Source organism: Petaurus breviceps, unplaced genomic scaffold (assembly GCF_028583685.1).
Source record: "Petaurus breviceps papuanus isolate PSGF00001 unplaced genomic scaffold, PetGlider_PUasm1.0 47, whole genome shotgun sequence".
Lineage (NCBI taxonomy): Eukaryota > Metazoa > Chordata > Mammalia > Diprotodontia > Petauridae > Petaurus > Petaurus breviceps.
In genome coordinates, this window is record NW_027186349.1 from 12,969,959 (window position 1) to 12,990,331 (window position 20,373).

The window sequence follows — 20,373 nt, forward strand, 5'->3', positions numbered from 1 at the left end:
AAAGGCTGGATCAGTTCACAACTCCACCAGCAATGCATTAGTGTTCCAATTTGCCCACATCCTCTCCAGCATTTGTCATTTTCCTGTTTTGTCATTTTAGCCAATCTGACTGGTGAGATGTGGTACCTCAGAGTTGTTTTGATTTGCATTTCTCTAATCAATAGTGAATTAGAGCATTTCTTCATATGCTTATGGATAGCTTTAATTTCTTTCTCTGAAAACTGCCTGTTCATATCCTTTGACCATTTATCAATTGGGGAATGACTCGTATTCTTATAAATTTGACTCAATTCTCTGTATATTTTAGAAATGAGTCCTTTGTCAGAGACATAGATTGTAAAGATTCTTTCCCAATTTCCCACCTCCCTCTTAATCTTGGTTATATTGGCTTTGTTTGTACAGAAACTTTTCAATTTCATGTAGTCAAAATTATCCATTTTACATTTTATAATGTTCTCTAATTCTTGTTTAGTCATAAAGTCTTTCCCTCTTCACAAGTCTGATAGGTAAACTTTCCATGTTTTAGGAGACTGCTTACAGTATCATGCACCCATTTAGACTTGATTTTTTTATATGGTGTTAGATAATGGTCTATGCCCAGTTTCTGCCATACTATATTCCAGTTTTCCCAGCAGGTTTTGTCAAATAGTGAGTTCTTATCCCACAAACCAGGGTCTGGAGGTTCATCAAACAATAGATTACTATAGTCATTGACTTCTGAATCTCGTGTGCCTAATCTATTCCATTGATCCACTCCTCTATTCCTCAGCCAGTACGAAGTAGTTTTGATGACTGCTGCTTTATAATACAGATTGAAATCTGGTATAGCTAGTCCACCTTCCCTAGCATTTCTTTTCATTAATTCCCTTGACATTATGGACCATTTATTCTTCCAAATGAATTTTGTTACTATTTTTTCTAATTCTATAAAGTAGTTTTTTGGTAAATTAATTGGTATGGCACTAAATATATAATTTAATTTAGGTAAAATTGTCATTTTTATTATATTAGCTCGACCCAGCCATGAGCAATTGATATTTTTCCAATTAGTTAGATCTGACTTTATTTGTGTGAAAAGTGTTTTGTAGTTATGATCATACAGGTCCTGGGTTTGTTTTGGCAGGTACATTCCCAAATATTTTATAATGTCTACAGTAACTTTAAATGGGATTTTTCTTTCTATCGCTGTTGAATTTCATTGGAAATATATAGGAATGCCGAGGATTTATGTGGGTTTATTTTATATCCTGCAACTTTGCCAAATTTATTTATTGTCTCAAGTAGTTTTTTACTTGATTCTCTAGGATTCTCTAAGTATATCATCATATCATCTGCAAAGAGTGATAGCTTGGTTTCTTCTTTGCCTAATTTGAATCCTTTGATTTCTTTTTCTTCTCTAATTGCTACTGCTAACATTTCTAGTACCAGATTGAATAAGAGGGGTGATAGTGGACACCCTTGTTTCACCCCTGATCTTATGGGAAATGCTTCTAGCTTCTCCCCATTACATATAATACTTGCTGATGGCTTTAAATAGATGCTACCTATTATTTTAAGGAAGGCTCCATTTATTCCTATACTTTCTTTTCTTTTTTTTTTGTAAAAGCAATCGGGGTTAAGTATCTTGCTCAAGGTTACATGGCCAGTTATTTCTGGGTGTGGTGCTGAGTATCTGAGCCCAGATTTGATCCAGGTCATCCCGACACTGGAGCCGGTACTCTTACTCGCTGAGCCACCTGGCTGCCCCTAAGCAATTGGGGTTAAGTAACTTGCTCAAGGTTACACAGCCAGGTGTTTCTGGGTGGGTGCTAAGTGTCTGAGCCCGGGATTTGATCTCCAGGTCAATTCCTATACTTTCTAATGTTTTTAATAGGAATGGATGTTGTATTTTGTCAAAAGCCTTTTCTGCATCTATTGAGATGATCATGTGATTTCTGCTAGTTTTATTGTTGATATGATCAATTATACTGATGATTTTCCTAATATTAAACCATCCTTGCATTCCTGGAATAAATGCTACCTGATCAAAGTGTATTATTCTTGAGATAAGTTGCTGTAGTCTTTTGGCTAATATTTTATTTAGAATTTTTGCATCTATATTCATGAGGGAGATTGGTCTATAATTTTCTTTCTCTGTTTTATCTCTTCCTGATTTAGGTATCAGTACCATATTTGTGTCATAAAAAGAATTTGGTATGACTCCTTCTTCACTAATTTTCCCAAATAGTTTGTAGAGTATTGGAATCAATTGTTCTTTAAATGTTTGATAGAATTCACTAGTGAATCCATCTGGCCCTGGAGATTTTTTCCTAGGGAGCTGACTGATGGCTTGTTCAATTTCTTTTTCTGAGATGTGATTATTTAAGTAATTTACTTCCTCTTCAGTTAATCTGGGCAACTTGTATGTTTGTATATATTCATCCATTTCCCTAAGATTGTCAAATTTATGTGCTTACAATTGGGAAAAATAATTCCTAATTATTGTTTTGATTTACTCTTCATTGGAGGTAGATTCACCCTTTTCATTTTTGATACTCATAATTTGGTTTTCTTCTGTATTTTTTTAAATCATATTGACTAAGGGTCTATCAATTTTGTTGTTTTTTTCATAAAACCAGCTCTTGGTTTTATTTATTAATTCAATAATTTTCTTAATTTCAATTTTATGAATCTCTCCTTTTGTCTTCAATATTTCTAATTTAGTATTTAATTGGTGATTTTGAATTTGTTCTTTTTCTAGGTTTTTTAATTGCATGCCCAATTCGTTGAGCTCCCTTTTCTCTAATTTAATCACGTATGCACTCAGGGATATAAAACTTCCCCTAAGAACTGCCTTTAATGCATCCCACAGATTTTGGTATGTTGTCTCATTATTATCATTCTCTTGAATGAAATTACTGATTTTTTCTATAATTTCTTGTTTGACCCACTCATTCTTTAGGATTAAATTGTTTAATTTCCAGTTAGTTTTTGGTCTGTCTTTCCCTGGCCCTTTATTGCGTATAATTTTTATTGCATCTTGATCTGAGAAGGATGCATTTAATATTTCTGCCTTACTGCGTAGAATTGTGAGGTTTTTATGCCCTAGAACATGGTCAGTTTTTGAGTATGTGCCATGAACCACTGAGAAGAAAGTAAATTCTTTTTTGTCCCCATTCAGTTTTCTCCAGAGATCTATCATACCTATCCTCTCTCAAATCCTGTTCACCTCCTTAACTTCTTTCTTGTTTATTTTGAGGTTGGATTTATCAAGAGAGGGGGAGATTAAGGTCTCCCACTAGTATAGTTTTGCTATCTATTTCTTCCTCTATTTCCTTTACCTTCTCCTCTAGGAATTTGGATGCTACACCACTTGGTGCATATATGTTAAGTAATGATATTGCTTCATTCTCAATGGTGCCTTTTAACAAGATATAGTTTCCTTCGTTATCTCTTTTAATTAGGTCAATTTTTGCTTTTGCTTTATCTGAGATAAGGATTGCTACCCCTGCTATTTTTACTTTATCTGAGGCATGATATGTTTTATTCCAACCTTTTACCTTTACCTTGTGTGTATCCCTCTGTTTCAGATGTGTTTCTTGTAAACAGCATATTGTAGGATTATGATTTCTAATCCATTCTGCTATCTGTCTCCGTTTTATGGGACAGTTCATTCCATTCACATTTACAGTTATGATTATTATCTGTTTCTTTCCCTCCATCCTATTCCTGCCCCTCTTAATGTTCATATTTACCCTCCCTTCCCCCCCTTAATAGTTTTCCTTTTGACCACTGCCTCCCTCAGTGTTCCCTTTTCGGTCCCCCTCCCTTTTCCTCCCCTTTCCCCTTACTACTTCCCTCCCTACAAACCACTCCCACCCCCCTTTCATAACCCTTTCCCCCTCCTACTGCCTGTAGGATATTTTTATACTTAATGAAGTATGCTATTTCTTCTTCGCATCAAGAGTGACAGGAACAAATCTCATGCGACGCTCCTGTCCCTCCCCTCTTTCTCCCTAAAATGATACTTTTTGCATTTCTTCTCCATAGTGTCCTATGCTTAACTGGTTGTTGTTCCCTCCTTGTACCAGAACTCATGAGGGAAATGTTCATATGCTTCCCAACTCCCTCCCTTTTTTCCCCTCTGCTATACAGTTTTTATGCCTCTATGAGTGTCATAATTTACCCTTTTCCACTTCAACCATTCCCTTTCTTCCATTGCAGTCCCTTTGTAGCCCTTAATAAGATTTTTAAAAATCATCATTTCGTGTATTTTATAGTCATACCCTCTACTTGTCTATAACCTGTTTGCTCTTATCAAATAGCAGAGTGTGTGTGTGTTCTCCTTGTTTACCTTTCTAAGTCGCTGTTGCATCTCCTAATTGGAGGTTGAATTTTCCATTGAGTTCTGGCTTTTTTATAAAGAAGTTCTGGAACTCTGTTATATCGTTGAATGACCATCTCTTTGCCTGGAAGAATATGCTCAGTCTTGCTGGGTATGTGATCCTTGGTTGTAACCCGAGCTCTTTTGCCTTCCGGAAAATTGAATTCCACTGCCTCCGATATTTCAGTGTAGAGGCTGCCAAATCCTGTGCAATTCTCACTGTGGACCCTTGATATTTGAATTGTTTCTTTCTGTCCGCTTGAAGTATTTCCTCTTTTATCTGGTAGTTCTGGAGTTTGTCCACAACATTTCGAGGACTTTTCAGTTTGGGATCTCTTTCAGCAGGTGTCCGGTGGATTCTCTCAATTTCTATTTTACCCTCAGGTTCTAGTATCTCAGGGCAGTTTTCCTTAACGTGCTCTTGGAGAATGTTGTCCAGGCTCATTTTTTCATCATAGTTTTCTGGTAGGCCTATGATTCTCAGATTATCTCTCCTGGATCTGTTTTCCAGGTCAGTTATTTTACCTCTCTTTCTAATTTTTCATTCTTGTTGTTTTGCTTGACTAATTCTTGGTTCCTCATAGTTATTTGTTTCCGTTTGGTTAATTCTAGTTTTTAGCAAAGCATTTTCCTTGGTTAATTTTTGAAGCTCCTTTTCCATATCATACACTTTTCTTTTTAGAGAGATATTTTCCTCATTATAATGTTTTTCTAATTCTACTATTTTTGTTTTGAGAGAATTATTCATTTTGTCTTCTATCTCTCTCATTTTGTTTTCAAAGTTCCTTTTGATCTCATCTAGGAGAGCCTTCTGTGCTTGGGACCCATTCCCTGTTGAAGTTTCAGCTTTGGGTGTGGAGTCTACTTTGTCTCCCTTTGAGGTTGGTTCCTCCCTCTGAGGATAGTAGGACTCCAGAGTCTTTGTCTTTGTAGTCTGCTTTCTACCCATTTTGAGGCAGGGTCCTAGCCACGCCCTTCCTCTAGGATCCCAAGCCTTTACTGTAGAGGATTTTGCCCTGGGGCAAGAGTTACTATGTTTTCAGGGTGGGGGGGGGGGAGTTTGGAGCAAGTGAGTTTCACTCTGTCTTCCTAGTCTTTGGAGGTCCTGAAAGGGGCTTAAAAAAAAATTTCTGGGCTATGAAGTGGTAGCCCCAGGAGTGTTTGCTGTCCAGGACAGGGGCCCCTGTATTTTCTTCTTACCTTGCTCTTTCCAGTCCCAGCCCTTTGGTGATAGGCCTGGTAGTGGACCTTGTGGTTGGTGGGAAGACTTGCCCTCTGAGTTGATCAGGCCCCTTCTGGGCCTGCCTCTGCCAGCTGCGCCTTCCAGGCTTGCCTCTGCCGGCCGTGTCTCTGAATACTTCCTCAAATGATGAAGATCCTAAATTTTAAAAATAATTTAATAGAATTTTTTTTTAAAGCAGTCAGGGTTAAGTAACTTGCTCAAGGTTACACAGCCAGTTATTTCTGGGTGTGGTGCTAAGTATCTGAGCCTGGATTTGATCCCCAGGTCATCCCAACACTGGAGCTGGTGCTCTTACTGTGCTACCTGGCCACACCTAGAATATCTTTTAAAGTTCTTATATTAAATATTATCTAGTACTCTATCTTTCTTTTTTTTTTCTTTTTTTGGATTGGGGTTATGTAACTTTCCCAAGGTCACATGGCTAGTAAGTGTTAAGTGTCTGAGGCTGGATTTGAACTCAGGTCCTCCTGGTTCCAGGGCTGGTGCTCTATTCACTGTTCCACCTAGCTGCCCCTACTGTGCCACATAGCTGCCCCCTTCCCCCAATCTTTCTACAGACTTAACTTCTTTGCTTTTTAAATGGCAGGTAGGCAGTTCATTATGAGACATATTTTAAAACTTTTTCATCTTGGTAAGATTATCTAGAATTTAAATTTTCCTGGCATAGTTTTTTTTAGTTCAATGACTTTCATAATGAAATAAACAGATAAGTGAATATAAGGCATTTTGAGAGGTGAAATAGGAAATAAAAACTAAAAGGGATGAGGGTAGGCTTCACAGAGTAGGTAGTGAGCCTTGAAATAAAGATCAAGACTCTGAAATGAAGAGATGAGGAGAAAACACAAGAATGAGGATAATGATGAGACAATCCATGTATATTATAGAGTGAATGTTGAGTTCAAGGTGTGACTATTAGTCTTGTTATCTGGAATGTAGATTGTATAAATAGGAGTCTTGTGAAGAAATCCTAGAAATGTGAGTTGGAGTCAGATTGTTGAGAGGAGAACATGCCAGGCTGAGGAGTATTCACATAATACTTAAATGACATTTTGGGTGTTGGATTCATTGATCTTGCTCATTACTGTGCAGAAAATGCTGTCTAAAAGGATGGTTTTTGTGAAAGTCAGTGACTTAGTTGAAGAAAAAGAGAAAAAACCTACATGCAAAATTTACTTACTTGAATCCAAATTTGAGGATATGTTTAGCGGACTTTTGGTCTCATGCTTGTTAGTTAATGGATGGTTTAACAAATGAAATGGATTACTGCATCCTCTTAGACATCCTAGATCACCAATGACCAAGGAATCAAGGGATTGCTTAAAAATAACAAAAAGAATATTAAAATATTAGCATCTTACTATTCCAGTACAAGGCTTTTCTTTCAAAAGTGATACAAATAATAAAGTGTGTATGTATGTGAAGGACATATGAGAAATTAATTGATACTTAGCAAGGAAATTATCCACTTTTAGTTAATACTCATAAGACATATATCTAAAGCAAGAAGAGTTATCAGTTTTGCTTAACTTGAGATTTCTATTTGAGTAGTGTAATGGAAGGCAAAGAAAGATCTCTAATAAAACAAAATAAGCAAGCATAGGGAGTTTTATTTCTCTCTCTCTTTATCTGTCTATTTATCTGTCTACCACTTATTTATCTATCTTTATTTCTACTCCCTTCCTCCTTTCTTCCCTCCCTTCCCCCCCTTTTCCCACTTAGGTTTGGAGATAGGGAATGATTTGCTCTTGCATTACTTTCAGTAGTGAAAGGGAAAGAGCAGTCTTTTACCACAAATAAAATTACATTTATGCACATAGCAACCATTATTGATTTTTAAAGGTTAAGATAAGGCAGATATCTCATGAACAAATATCACAACTATCAAACAAATGTTTATGGGTTTTTAATATGGAGAAGTGATCTCCAAGTTTCAACTCAAATTTACTTCAGGTAATTTTCTTGGAGGGTCAAAGGACAATTGCTAATCTCTTCCTTTGGGTATTATCAAGCCCTTCCTTATGCTCTTGTCTTAAAGAGAAATGGAAAAGGTTAGATGCGTTCCACTGCTTCTTTTAAGAAAGTGAATGAGAGCTGTTCTATAATTAAAAAAAGAGGAGGGAATAGTTTCATAGAAAATCTAAAATTCTGCAGGTAGAAGAAATGTAGATTAATTGAGGAGTCTTATGTTTAAAACCCCTGTTCTATTTTTGTGACCTTGAAAAGAGGATCAAATTTTCAATAGAACTGGGAATTTTAAGCCATATTTAACAAGGCACACAGTCCTCATTTTACTGCTTTATACATCATGATGTCTTGCATCAATGAGTTAAATCAGCAGACAAGAGTAGAGGTTAGAAAAGGATAAATCAGCAGGTTTCAAGAGATAATAAGGTACTCAAAGATATTTTAACAAAGAAATAGATGTGCATTTTAAGAAATTTATTTTAGCATTCATGTATAAGAGAGGTATGATGTTAATTTGTGATTGTCAATTTGGGGCCACAGTTATCCATTTTTTAAATTTGAGTTTGATACTATGGACAGAGAATGAATTGGACCAAGTAGGCACTTAAGCAGGTAGACAAATTTGTAGGGGATTGCCATGGTTAAATGAGAACTAGGGTGGTAATTATATAAGGTTAGAGGTCATAAATTAGGTGGTCGTTACATAAGTGGAGGAAGAGAATTTTTTCAAATAACTTGTTTATTTTTATCATTTTAAAGCTGATAAATGTGAGCAAATATGAAAAATTTCACATATAAAAGTATCAGGAAAGGACAATTATGTGTCTATGTATGTGGTTATACTATGCAAAAATCACAAACTTTATACCTGTTGGTCTAGTGATATCACTAGATTTTAACCCCCAAAATTAAAATGTAAAAAAGAAAGGACCCATGTTTCTGAAATGATTTAAAATAGTTATTATTATTATTATAACAAAATACTAGAAACTAAGATGGCATCTATCAGTTGGAGAAGGTCCTTAGTGCTTATTGCATCTGAAAGTGTCCATAATCTTTAACACATCTCCTCAAATGCAGGAACCCTGCGGAAAACCTGTCATATTCAGTGAACCAAATTTTATGGTGAATTATCAGAACAGCTTGTATATACTTTTCCTTTGAAATTTGATTAATTTCATTTCACTTTTTAGAGCAGCCTAAAAACCTATTGGCACTCTTCTTATGTTTAACTGAACGACAAAAAGGTAGAGAAAGAAAAAAAAAATAGAACATTTTAGGTCTTGGTTTGTTTCTCTTTGTGGTAAGGATCTAACATTTCACTTTCTTCTTTTGTGCAGATCACAAGTAGTTTAGAACTTTGTAGGTGATTTGTGGCTCCTTTTGGAAGAGTCATAGTCCAATTAATATCAGTTTCTCAACTAAGTGACCAGGACCTCAGAGTGGCATGGCACAAGGTTCCCTTAGTCCCTCTACAGACTAATAAATGCTAGGTGGGATCCTGACCTTGTTATCCCTCCTGAGGGAATAAAACACTTCTTGCATGCTTCTATAAAGCTTACCATCTGCATCATCATAGAATCCTAGAATCACACAGAGTTAGAAGTAACTTCAAAGGTTATCTAGTCTTATTTCTGCCTGAACAAGAATCCTTTATACAATATTTCTGATAAATGGCTGTCCTTTCTTTTCTTGAAAAGCTCTATTAATTGAGGATTTCTTATCTCCTAAGGAACCCTATTTTGATTTTGGAAAATTCAAGTTAGGAAGCTTTTTTATTTTATCATGATAAATTATACCTTTATGCAACTTTCAGTCATTTTTCCAAGTTATACTTAAGGGGATCAAGAAAAGTAAGTCTAATACCTCTTTTATATAATAACTTACAAATAGGTTAAATGTTATCTTTTCCTTGAATTGATTTTATTTGAACATTCCTTTTTATGCTCCCATCACTCGTGTTTCATGCTTTCCAATAGCAAGCGTTTGCCAGTGTCAGTTCTCCTATGGCCATACTAATGAATACAAAGGGATTATTGCCTCCTTCATTCTGTATACTATATTTCTCTTAGTTGAGCTCAAGATTACATTAGCTTTATTAAATCATGTTGACTTGCAATATAGTAAAACCATTCTCTTTTTCAAATGAAATGTTATTTAGCCTTATATTATCATCTTGTACTTGTGAGGCTGATTTTTTGAACCAATGATAATCATTCAATATCAATCATCTTTAATTTTTTCTTATTTGACTCATGCCATCATTCTAGTCTGATGAGATCTCTTTAGATTCTTCAGTCATTCTGTGTTTTGGTTATTCCTCCCACGTAGGTTCCATCTTCAAAATTTCTAAACATTATATCTGCTCCTTTATCCAAGAAATTGATTAAAAACATTGAATAGCTTAGGAACAAGGATAGACTGCTGTGGTCATTCCATTGTAAAACTAGCTGTATGTTTTTCAGTCATTTGATCAGTTTAGAATATATTCAAATATTTGAATATCACACACACATGTACATTCATCCTTTCTCACTCATCCTTTTGTGTGGAATAACCCCATACTCATTTTAAGGGCAGAGGGTCATGTGTTCCTTTAATTCCAAATAAAACTCTGAATCCATTTTCTTTCCAAAGAAACACTGAGTGCGGTGCAGTATAATTAAAGGACATTATAACTAAATAAGTTTTTAAAATTTTTGCCAGACTGTAAAATCCATGAAGGTGGAGAGTATATCTTATTTATTTCTGGTCATAGACATAATATTTATAATCAAATTGATGTGAATTAGGAACCAACTCTAATGATAATATATAATATTGTTTCAAAGAAAAAATGAGTTGAGTTTCACGTACTGATTGATATACAAATTTTGAAAGATAATGTATTCATAATTTGGAGATGGTCTTTATTTACATAGTTTAAATAACATTCATGCTTTGTTTATTTTTGTGCTTCAGATTTCACGTGTCCTTCGTACACCCCGTGGAAATGCCCTTCTGGTGGGTGTAGGTGGATCAGGAAAACAAAGTCTAACTCGACTGGCATCATTCATTGCTGGCTATGATTCCTTCCAGATCACCTTAACAAGGTTTGTTTCCATGTGTCTTGTTTAATGAATCTGAAGTAGATTTTTATAAAATGACTCACAGCTAAAACCTGAGTTGGAGATAGCTGTGTCAGTTCAAGGAAAATACAGTGGTATATTAGCCAGAAATTAATATAATTTAAGAACTTGGTCTTTGTAGTCTATAAAAATCTTAGAAAATAAAATTTAAGAAATTGGCCTAGGTCTATAACAATTCATTCCCCGATTCTTTATATATTGGATGTTTTCTTTTTAGTACATGTTCAATATAAAAATGAAAATTCATAAAGATTAATGTTTGATGAGAAAGGAGAATAAAGAAAGATAGTACATTGGTGTTTGGGGAACAAAGAGAGAGGAAATTATAGGTATGAGTTAGAAAGGTCAGAGAAGAATTTAGGATTAACTGTTTTAGGTGCTGGAGATAAAATACAAACAAAAAATAAAAATATACACCAAAAGAACAATGAAATAGTCCCTTCCCCTGAGATTACTTTATCTTGGAGGAATATAGCATATTAAAAAGCAAGTAAATACAAGATATATACAAAGTAATACAAAATGAAAAAGAGGGAGGAAGGGAGAGGAGAGAGGGAGAGGGAGAGAAACATCTGGAAAGATGGCAGAAGGATTTGAGTGAGAGAAGGCACTTGGACTGTGCTTTAAAGGATACTTGGGATTTCACCAACTGTAGATAAAGAGGGTGTACATTTTTGTCAAGGTCAAAAGTGTTGAAGAGGAGATGGAATGTTTTGTGTGGGTTACACTTAGCAGGCTAATTCAACTAGAATGGATGATGAGTAAAGGGGAATAAGATGAAACAAGACTAGAATGCTTGGTGGGAACAAGATAGTAGAAAACTTTAAATTCCAGGCCAATGATTCAATGATTTTGTACTTTATCTTAGAAGCAAGAGTGAGTCACGAAGATTTTTGAGGGAGGTTGCAAAGTTAGTTTTGTGTTTTAGTAGATTTAGTTTGGTGACTATTAGACTGGAGAGGAAGGACACTGGATCTAAGTTGATCAAGAGGTTATTTCAATACTATAGGCAAGAGGTGATGAAGGATTGAACAAGGGTAGCTTAGAAGCTCGTTTAAGCCAGATGTTTGTGAATGATACTTGAGAAAGCTTTCTATTTATTATGATCAAGCAAAAAAAGTCATTTTAGGGTAGCTAACTGAAATTTGACTTCAACCCTAGGATTGTTCCTGAAAAACCATTCAGAGAACATGCTAATCCCTCAGTCACTGGGAAAATTGAATACGATAGATTTGCATGGCCTAGGAGGTAAACGTAGAGTGAAAGTAATAAGTAGAACTCACCTCAACTAGATGGATTACCTGCACAGCATGACTGATATTTTTTTTCTAACTCCATTTAGCCTTTAAAGTTCAGTATAGTGGAAAGAGCACTAGCCTAGGAGTCAGCAAATCTGAGTTCAAGAACTAGACCCCCTACTTACCGTCTACATGAACTTGGGCAAGTTACTTAAATTCTGCTTTCTGATCTATAAAATAAGCAATATATTGCTGACTTGGTAACTTCATGGTTGGCAAAATCACTGCAATCAAGGTCTATGTATGAAGGTTAGAGGAAGAAGTATGAGTGTTATTTATTAAATACTAAGCAATAAATGACAAAATATTTATTTAATATAATTTAATAGTAAACATTAACTTTTAAAAAGTTATTATCCTCATCCCATATATTGTAAAACTATTTCACTGAATATTTGAACCTCTGGTAGGGCTTGTAAATTTAAAATGGATACACCTAGCCTCGCTTATTTTAATTTAATTTATAACAAGTCTACCATAGTACCAAGTTTAGATGGGTGCTTAGCAAACATTATTTTGTTTTGATTCCAGAAGCTAGTTACCATTAGATGTTTTCTGAATGAAGCATATACATAATCAAATCTGTTCTTAGTTGTGATAAAAGTTAGATATACTTTGGGTAAACGTTTTAACCTTCTTTGATTGGTAAAAAATTGTTTTGGTTAGTTATGGTGTTTCCTAAAGTTAAAAGTTTGTTTTAGTAGTAAAACCAGCCTTCTTAGTAAGTACAACAAGTTACTATTCCCAAAATAAACATTTCGATACCTGATGACTAAGAAATATTCATTAAAATTTAAAAATTTTTTATTTGATTTGTATAAATCAAAAATTTTAGTGAATGACTCGTCAAGAGAGCCAGTCCAATAATTTTCCTTAATCAATGTCTAATTAGAAATTGTCTCCTCTCTCACTCATCTCCCACATATGTAAGGAAGGACAGTTTAAATATGTATTTTCCATTTCTTGATTCCAAAGGCTTTGTGTTTGAATTACAATGGGTAGGTTTAATGATACTTACCATGATTTGCAAAATTAGATGGAAATAAGACTTCAAAGCTAAAGAGATGTATCATATTCAAACCTTAACAAACTATTGTGCTATACATGCAGACTGAAAAAAGTGGGACCTAGTTATTTTGAAAGCTATCAATCCTGAGAAGGATGAGGGAAAAGATAGCACCAGTTTGAAATTGAAAGTAAAGATTTCCATGTGTATGCAATGTAAATGATAGGTCATAGAAATATGTAGTAGAAATATCATTATAAAGATCACCTCAGTACATCCTGAAAAACAAGAACTAAGTTGTGTATTTATTCAATAATGCCCACAGTAGAAAATAGAAATATTTTTGTATGTTCATTTGGAATGGAAGATCTTGGTAAAACTTTTTTTTAATGCTAAAAGAGTGTACAATGTTGAATAAAGATGGAAATAGTGGGTATACTTCTCCAAATTATTAGAAAAGATAATGAGGAGCTGGTAGCAGAAATTAACTCAGTAATCTTTAAAACATAGAAGTGACTCAGGACATTTAAAGTAAAACCTTTCTTCTTGGAAGAGGAGGGGGATTCTAAGTGATGAGACTTTTTACTTAACATTAGATAAAGAGGGTGGGGGCAGATATTCTTTGTATCCTGTGATGAGGTTTTGTCAATGGCATTCTCATGTTATTATTTTAGATCTTATAGTACATCAAACCTGATGGATGACCTGAAGCTTTTATATAGGACAGCAGGTCAGCAAGGGAAAGGAATCAGCTTTATTTTCACTGACAATGAGATTAAAGATGAGTCGTTTTTGGAATATATGAATAATGTTTTATCATCTGGAGAGGTAGGAGTGCATTTGTTTTTTTACGTTTTTGTTTCTTATTCCTTTATAATTTTTCATGTTTTGTTCTGTCAAAGTAATGGTGTTGCTAAGAGTTCAGTGGTAGGTGTTGATAAAAGGTTGTGCTTGTTGAAGAATAGCTCCCACACAAAATATGGATATGATCACTTGAAAACTGATATACCCAGAACAAGAAATATGAAACAACACAGGAAGCTTATACATTTTATAATAAATGTTACAAAATTATTCACATATTACATAATAGCTGTTAATATCATATTGAGAACTTTAGAATTTTAAAAACATAGGTTTGAGAACAAAAACAAATCTCTTCTTTGATCAGGATATATATTTTGGGTACAATCATTTTGAAAACTTTATATCATATTTTGCAATATTTCTTCCCTAACACTGGAGTTGTATGTCTGTATTTCCTTTTTAAGGTCTCTAACCTATTTGCTCGTGATGAAATTGATGAAATTAATAGTGATCTTATATCAGTCATGAAAAAAGAACACCCTCGACGGCCTCCAACAAATGAGAATTTGTATGACTACTTCATGAGCAGGGTCCGACAGAACCTCCATATTGTACTTTGCTTTTCTCCAGTCGGTGAAAAATTCAGAAATCGAGCTTTGAAGTTCCCTGCACTTATCTCAGGGTGTACTACAGATTGGTTTAGTCGATGGCCTAAAGATGCTCTGGCTGCTGGTAAATATGTAACTTTGTATTTGTGTTCTGGGACTATGGTATTTCCTAAAATTTTTATCCTGATATTTGCTATCACTAACTGATAATCAAAAGGAAAGTTGTGGTTAGCTATCTAGTTCCTCTTTCACTACAATATGTCTGTTTTCTCCCCTTTATAGAAAGGGACTAAGCATGAGAAAGAAGTATGGAATCTAGCTTGAATTATAAATTTTTAAAAATGTATCATTCTTTGAATAAATGAACAGTACAGAATTCTTTATAAATAAATATTCCAATAAAGAAATAACAAGGAAGAAATGCTTATAAATCCTTATATGCTTTTCTAAGTCTTTATTGTCCATTTGAAATATGAGGCTTAATTGTAGACTATTTAAAAGGAGGGTTTTATATTTAGCCTGCATTGTGCAAATCCATTTAAATAAAATAAAAATTTCAAAATTATTTAAGGAAGGAAGACATGCAAAATCCAGATAATTAATATACACAGTATTTTGTAATTATGGTAAAGATCAATCTGAAAAAACATGGCATTGTGGGAAATAGTTGACCAATGATTTCAACTGTTAAAAACCAGTAGAATATTATTAAGTTAATTCAGTTTGACTGGAAATGATCTCCCCTTCCTAACTTCTTATTTTTAATAGAATTGTCATTATTCAAGTCGCCAGGAGTCACCTTTATTTATCCTTTATTTTAATCAGTCTTATTGACTTTTTTTTACTTTATTGCATCCCTCAGATTTGTACTTCAAGTACTGTAATCCCAATGCCATCAGCCACTTGAGGTTCTCATCAGTTAATGTTTAGATTACTTCAAATCAGTTTCACCTCCTTTAGTCTCTTCTCACCTCAGTTCATCCTGCTGTTAGGGGCCCAAGGATTCTGGAGAAGGTATCTTCTCAGAAGGTCTTCATAAGATGTCACAGACATGCAGAAAGTAGATGAGTTTGAGTGTCATTTTGTCTCTAATTTCTCTGGGACCTATGTAACCTTGGTCACCATCCTATTTCCTTCTGTATCCCCCAATAAGCAAGATGAATGGTACTTCAATGACCATTTTCTCCAGGGAATTCAAATAGCAATGATTTCTCTCCCTTCCTACTCTTCATATCTTCTTGACATGAGCAAGTGATTCATAGAATAATGGGGAAATTTCTCTCAAAGAAGAGATTCTGGGATCCCTGAGGGAATTTGACATTGATGTCTGATGCTACTAATTTTCCTAAGGCCCTAATGGTATCAGTGTGCATTCCTCAACCCTGTTCTAACATAATGATATAGATATTTAAAGGGTCTGTTTGCCCTTCCCTTTCCTGGCCATGGCCCCCTGAGGGTACACTGAGGGCATTATTAAATAAATACACAACTTAGTTCTTTTTTTCAGTATGTACTGAGGTGATCTTTATAGTAACATTATTTTCTGCTTCAAGTGTATATTTTGAAGGTGTTGAGTACACTTTTTGTTTCATGGAATAATGACCTAGTGCTGAAAAGGTTAAAGGTCATTTAGTCTTACAGATACAGAACTTGTTTACTTGAATTGACTATTATACATTAAGTACAAGGTCAGTACTGAGGTATCTGGAGAAAGTATTGCATATGGTTCCATAAGTGCAGCCATAGTTGGAATGTGCTGATTATGACTCAGGTCATTATCTCTAGTCACACCAAGAGGGAATGATATTGAGAGCATTTAGTATGAGACTCTCCCGACTGGTTGAAGGAAACCTAGGTTATATATTTATGAAGCCTTTCTTATGGTTCAAGTATTTCTTCTACAAGCCAATAATAATTTTTTCATGGTCTAAATATGCTGGTATGCATATACATTGCCTTGCTTTCTAGAAATTTAGAAATTAATGCTATACTTTCATAATTCTTTTAAAATTGTTTTTAAAACAATATTTCTTTAAACAAATGAGTTTAAAAACTCATCCAAATACATTATTAAAGATGAAATTATTTTCTTGGTTGTCAGGTATGAGGTGTGTTTCTAAAGGTTATTGTTACTATTTTAAAATTTTCAAACCAAGCAATATTGCATGACTAGTTACTTCTCTCTTCTAATTACCTTCATTCTCTTGTTTCATATTCCTTTCTGTGCCTCTGTGCTCCCCAAATCACTACTAAATAAATTAACCTCAGTTAAATTCTGCTCTCTGAAAGAAAAGTAGTCATTAACATTCTTCTAGAAGTGATATTCATTTACTATTTTAAAATGCCCCTTTCTATCTTTTCTCATCCAAAAATAGTTTGAAACAAATTCAGTGGAAGCTGCATCTATAATTAAGTCATCCCTTTGGAGAATTGATTCTCATTTTAGTTTATAGAACAATTTGGTTCTTCCATCTAAATACCACTGCTCATGTCAAAGCTTACAAATAATTATCTAGGATAAAGAGAAATTATGGTATATGCAACAACCATTTAGAAAATAAAAGTATTACCACCATGGATATATAAGTATCTTCCCAGTTTAAAAAAGAAATATATATGTATATGTACACACATGTGTGTACATACAATTTTTAAAGCACAACATGCATTATTTTCCTAGCTTAATCCAATTTGGTTGAATAATAATGTGAATATTATACATATGTCTTCCTTGGGGGTCACATTTGTTCCTATTGGATTTCCATAAGCAGTTAAGGGGTAGACAGACTCTTCTAGACCCTGACTTGAACTTTCTAAAATTCAGAACAGACTCTTTTCAATAGAGGATTCTGAACCTCATAGTTTATTTTCTTGTGTGGTCCAATGGTAGTCCAGTTGATTATATTTCAAGGTGAAATATATTGTTTTTATTTTCTAACAGACTGCTGAGTGATCTCGATTACTTACATAGATATGATGACTACTATCATAATTGTTGTATTATAGTAGCACCTGCTGGTAGCAACACTGAGCATGTGAATTCTTCTCTTAGCATATCTTTCCAATTTACTTTCTTATGGGCACCACATATATTCTCCCTCATGCCACTGGGAAGGGTGTCATGGAAAGACGGATGTTATTTTTTGCAAGAAATAAATTAAGAGCCATTTTGTCCTAGTTTATAGTGGGTTCACCTTGGAACCAGCTACTTTGGGCAAACCAGCAAATGTTTAAGTGCCTTAAGCAACTCATTAATACTTTAAACAGAAAAAAAGTTTCCACACTGGACAATCTGCTTAACATATAAATGTCCTAGAAACATTTCTAAGATTATAAATTATAAAGGTGGGAGTTCTCCACTCTTGAATAATAAAAAAAAGGACAAGGGAGGCTCTTTTTTTTCCTTTTTGCATTATTTGCTAAACATCTCTAGGATTTTAATTTAGGTCTTCTATTACTTGTCATCTATAACAACCATAAACTTTGTTTTGTTTGCTTATTGCATTTGATTCTGGGATGCTTTAAGACAGTTAGAAATATTTAAATAGTGAACATGAAAAATGTGATGGACAGGCTGTTGGACTTTTGTTTAACTGGCTATTTTAAATATAATAACAAAGGTGTTATTTGTTTCATTTTCCTCCTAAAAACATAAAAAACCTGGTACCTTTTATGTGAGAGAAATACTGCAATTTATTCCTTATATTTTTTTCTTTCTGTCTCATATTTTTATACATAGAGTTGTCATTAGTCTTCCATTATTAAATACTCATGTCTTCAGTGGATTTGAGGCCAACCCCTTAGTTGCTTCTCAAGCACACTGTGAAGTATTTATAAGGGATTTATTAGTTTATTTGCAGTGTATGGGCAGGGATCAAGTTTTATGTTTTGTACCTCAGATTGTTTGGAGCAGCCCTCCATATACAGGATAAGGACACAGTACATGATTCTTGATTAATTGACTGATTAACCTTGGTAAGTACAGAGCCATTTTCAGGGGGGAAGCAATAGAATAATGCAGTGAGTGCTATATTTAGAATAGTTGAGAAGTTAATGTTCTCCCAACAGCAGCTTTTTACTTAAATATTTCTAAAGGCTGCTATAAATTTTAGGAGATTATACATGCCCAGCTGCTACAGAAGGACAAGATGGCTTAGGCACAACATAATTTAGCGATGGACATTTCCACTTATGAGATGCAGTCAGCATCTAGAAGAATTAAATTCCTGACAAGTGCTGAGTGAAGAAGGTAGTGACACAATTAAATATGAGTGCCATGTGGGCTCTGACTCTTGAATTATTTGTAGAAACCCTGCCCCTTTATAAGCTATAAAACAGACTTGCTGCCAAGCAGACTTGCAAGTTCCAGTTGAATGTTCACGAGAGACTGACTCTCCTGAATAAAGAAGCCCTGTACAGAGAAGGGAGTTACTGCTTAGGCTTATATTTAATCTTTTCAAGCATAATAAAGGAAAAATAAAATTCTCTCTCTCTCTCTCTCTCTCTCTCTCACTCTCTCTTTCTGTCTGTCTTAAAAGGACATGGAACTTAAAATCTATAAGATATTTTCCCATCTGGGAGAAAGTAATGCCCTGAAATGTTGACATTTCTATAACTCTTCAGCAATAGTTAATAAAAGCAGAATTTAAAAATATTATGGTATATGCGATAGTAGGAGCATATGATTTGAAATGGAAAAGCTCTTAAAGGTCATTGGATCCTTCATCTTGCAGATAAAGCAACTTAGGACTTTAAGAGGAAGAATGACTTACCTAAAGTTGCCTTGGTAGTAGGTCAATGAAAGGAGGAAGTTGCATGCTCAACACTTATTTGATGACTTTCTCATTTCTAGTGTCTGAACACTTTCTCTCTTCCTATGATATTGACTGTACTTTTGAAACCAAAAAAGAGATTGTCCAGTGCATGGGGTCTTTTCAAGATGGAGTGGCTGAAAAATGTGTTGAATATTTCCAAAGATATCGACGCTCTACAAATGTGACCCCCAAATCATACCTCTCCTTTATTCAGGGCTATAAGAGTATTTATAGAGAAAAGCATGCTGAAGTGCAAACCTTGGCCAATAGGTAAGTTCTGTGAAAAACTTTGGCTTTCATAGTCATCTGGGTGTTGTAGTAGACTGATCATTGAAATTGGAGTCAGAAACACAAACTCAAATATAGTCTTAGAGACAATAGCTGCATAATCCAGAATATGTCACTTAACTGTTAGCTGCCTCAGTTTCCCCAACTGGGGAATCAAAATGGCATCTACTTCCTAGGGTTATAGTGAGGACAAAATAACATAATGTTTTAAAGTGCTTTGCAAACCTTAAATTCCTATATAAATTCTAATTGTTTATTATTGTTATTTTTCTCCTAAAATAAGAAAACAGCAAATTAATGTACAACATAATGTAGAGCAATTTAGTTTAATGAGAATTATCACATGATTGTTATGTGCTTCTTGCTTCTCATTAGCCTCACATTTTAGTCAAATTTATACACAATCAATTACTTCTAATCTTATAGAATGATGTAGTAAACCAGAATGAATCTTGATGATTCAGGTATTTGACCTCCATTACCTGTTATTACCCACTCCCTGCATGGTACAGCAAATGATTAGAGTATCCATCCCTAGTTTGCTCAGAGGGTTAGAACATAGTGTCAACCATAGTAGCCTTGATTTTTTGGTTTTGATTTCCCTAGTTCTTGACCCAGAGTAAACCTTACATACTCCTTTTATTTGTTGCATTTTTTGGAGGGGAGAAGGCAGGGCAATTGGGGTTAAGTGACTTGCCCAAGGTCACATGGCTAGTAAGTGTTGAGTGTCTGAGGCCAGATTTGAACTCAGGTCCTCCTGACTCCAGGGCTGGTGCTGTATTCACTACACCACCTAGCCTCCCTGCTATATATTCTTTTTTTTTTTTTTTTTTTTTTTTTTTTTTTTTTTTTT

The 20,373-nt window shown here is 34.5% G+C and overlaps 1 protein-coding gene across 1 annotated transcript in view; it reads left to right on the top strand.

The window, feature by feature from the left end:
* Window positions 1–20,373, top strand: part of DNAH5 (dynein axonemal heavy chain 5) — a 436,545-nt gene that overhangs the window by 311,289 nt on the left and 104,883 nt on the right. The window contains exons 53-56 of the mRNA XM_069101431.1: window positions 10,533–10,663; window positions 13,678–13,831; window positions 14,275–14,542; window positions 19,271–19,502. Coding sequence (XP_068957532.1) covers window positions 10,533–10,663; window positions 13,678–13,831; window positions 14,275–14,542; window positions 19,271–19,502 — 785 coding nt within the window. The remainder of the gene's footprint in view (window positions 1–10,532; window positions 10,664–13,677; window positions 13,832–14,274; window positions 14,543–19,270; window positions 19,503–20,373) is intronic.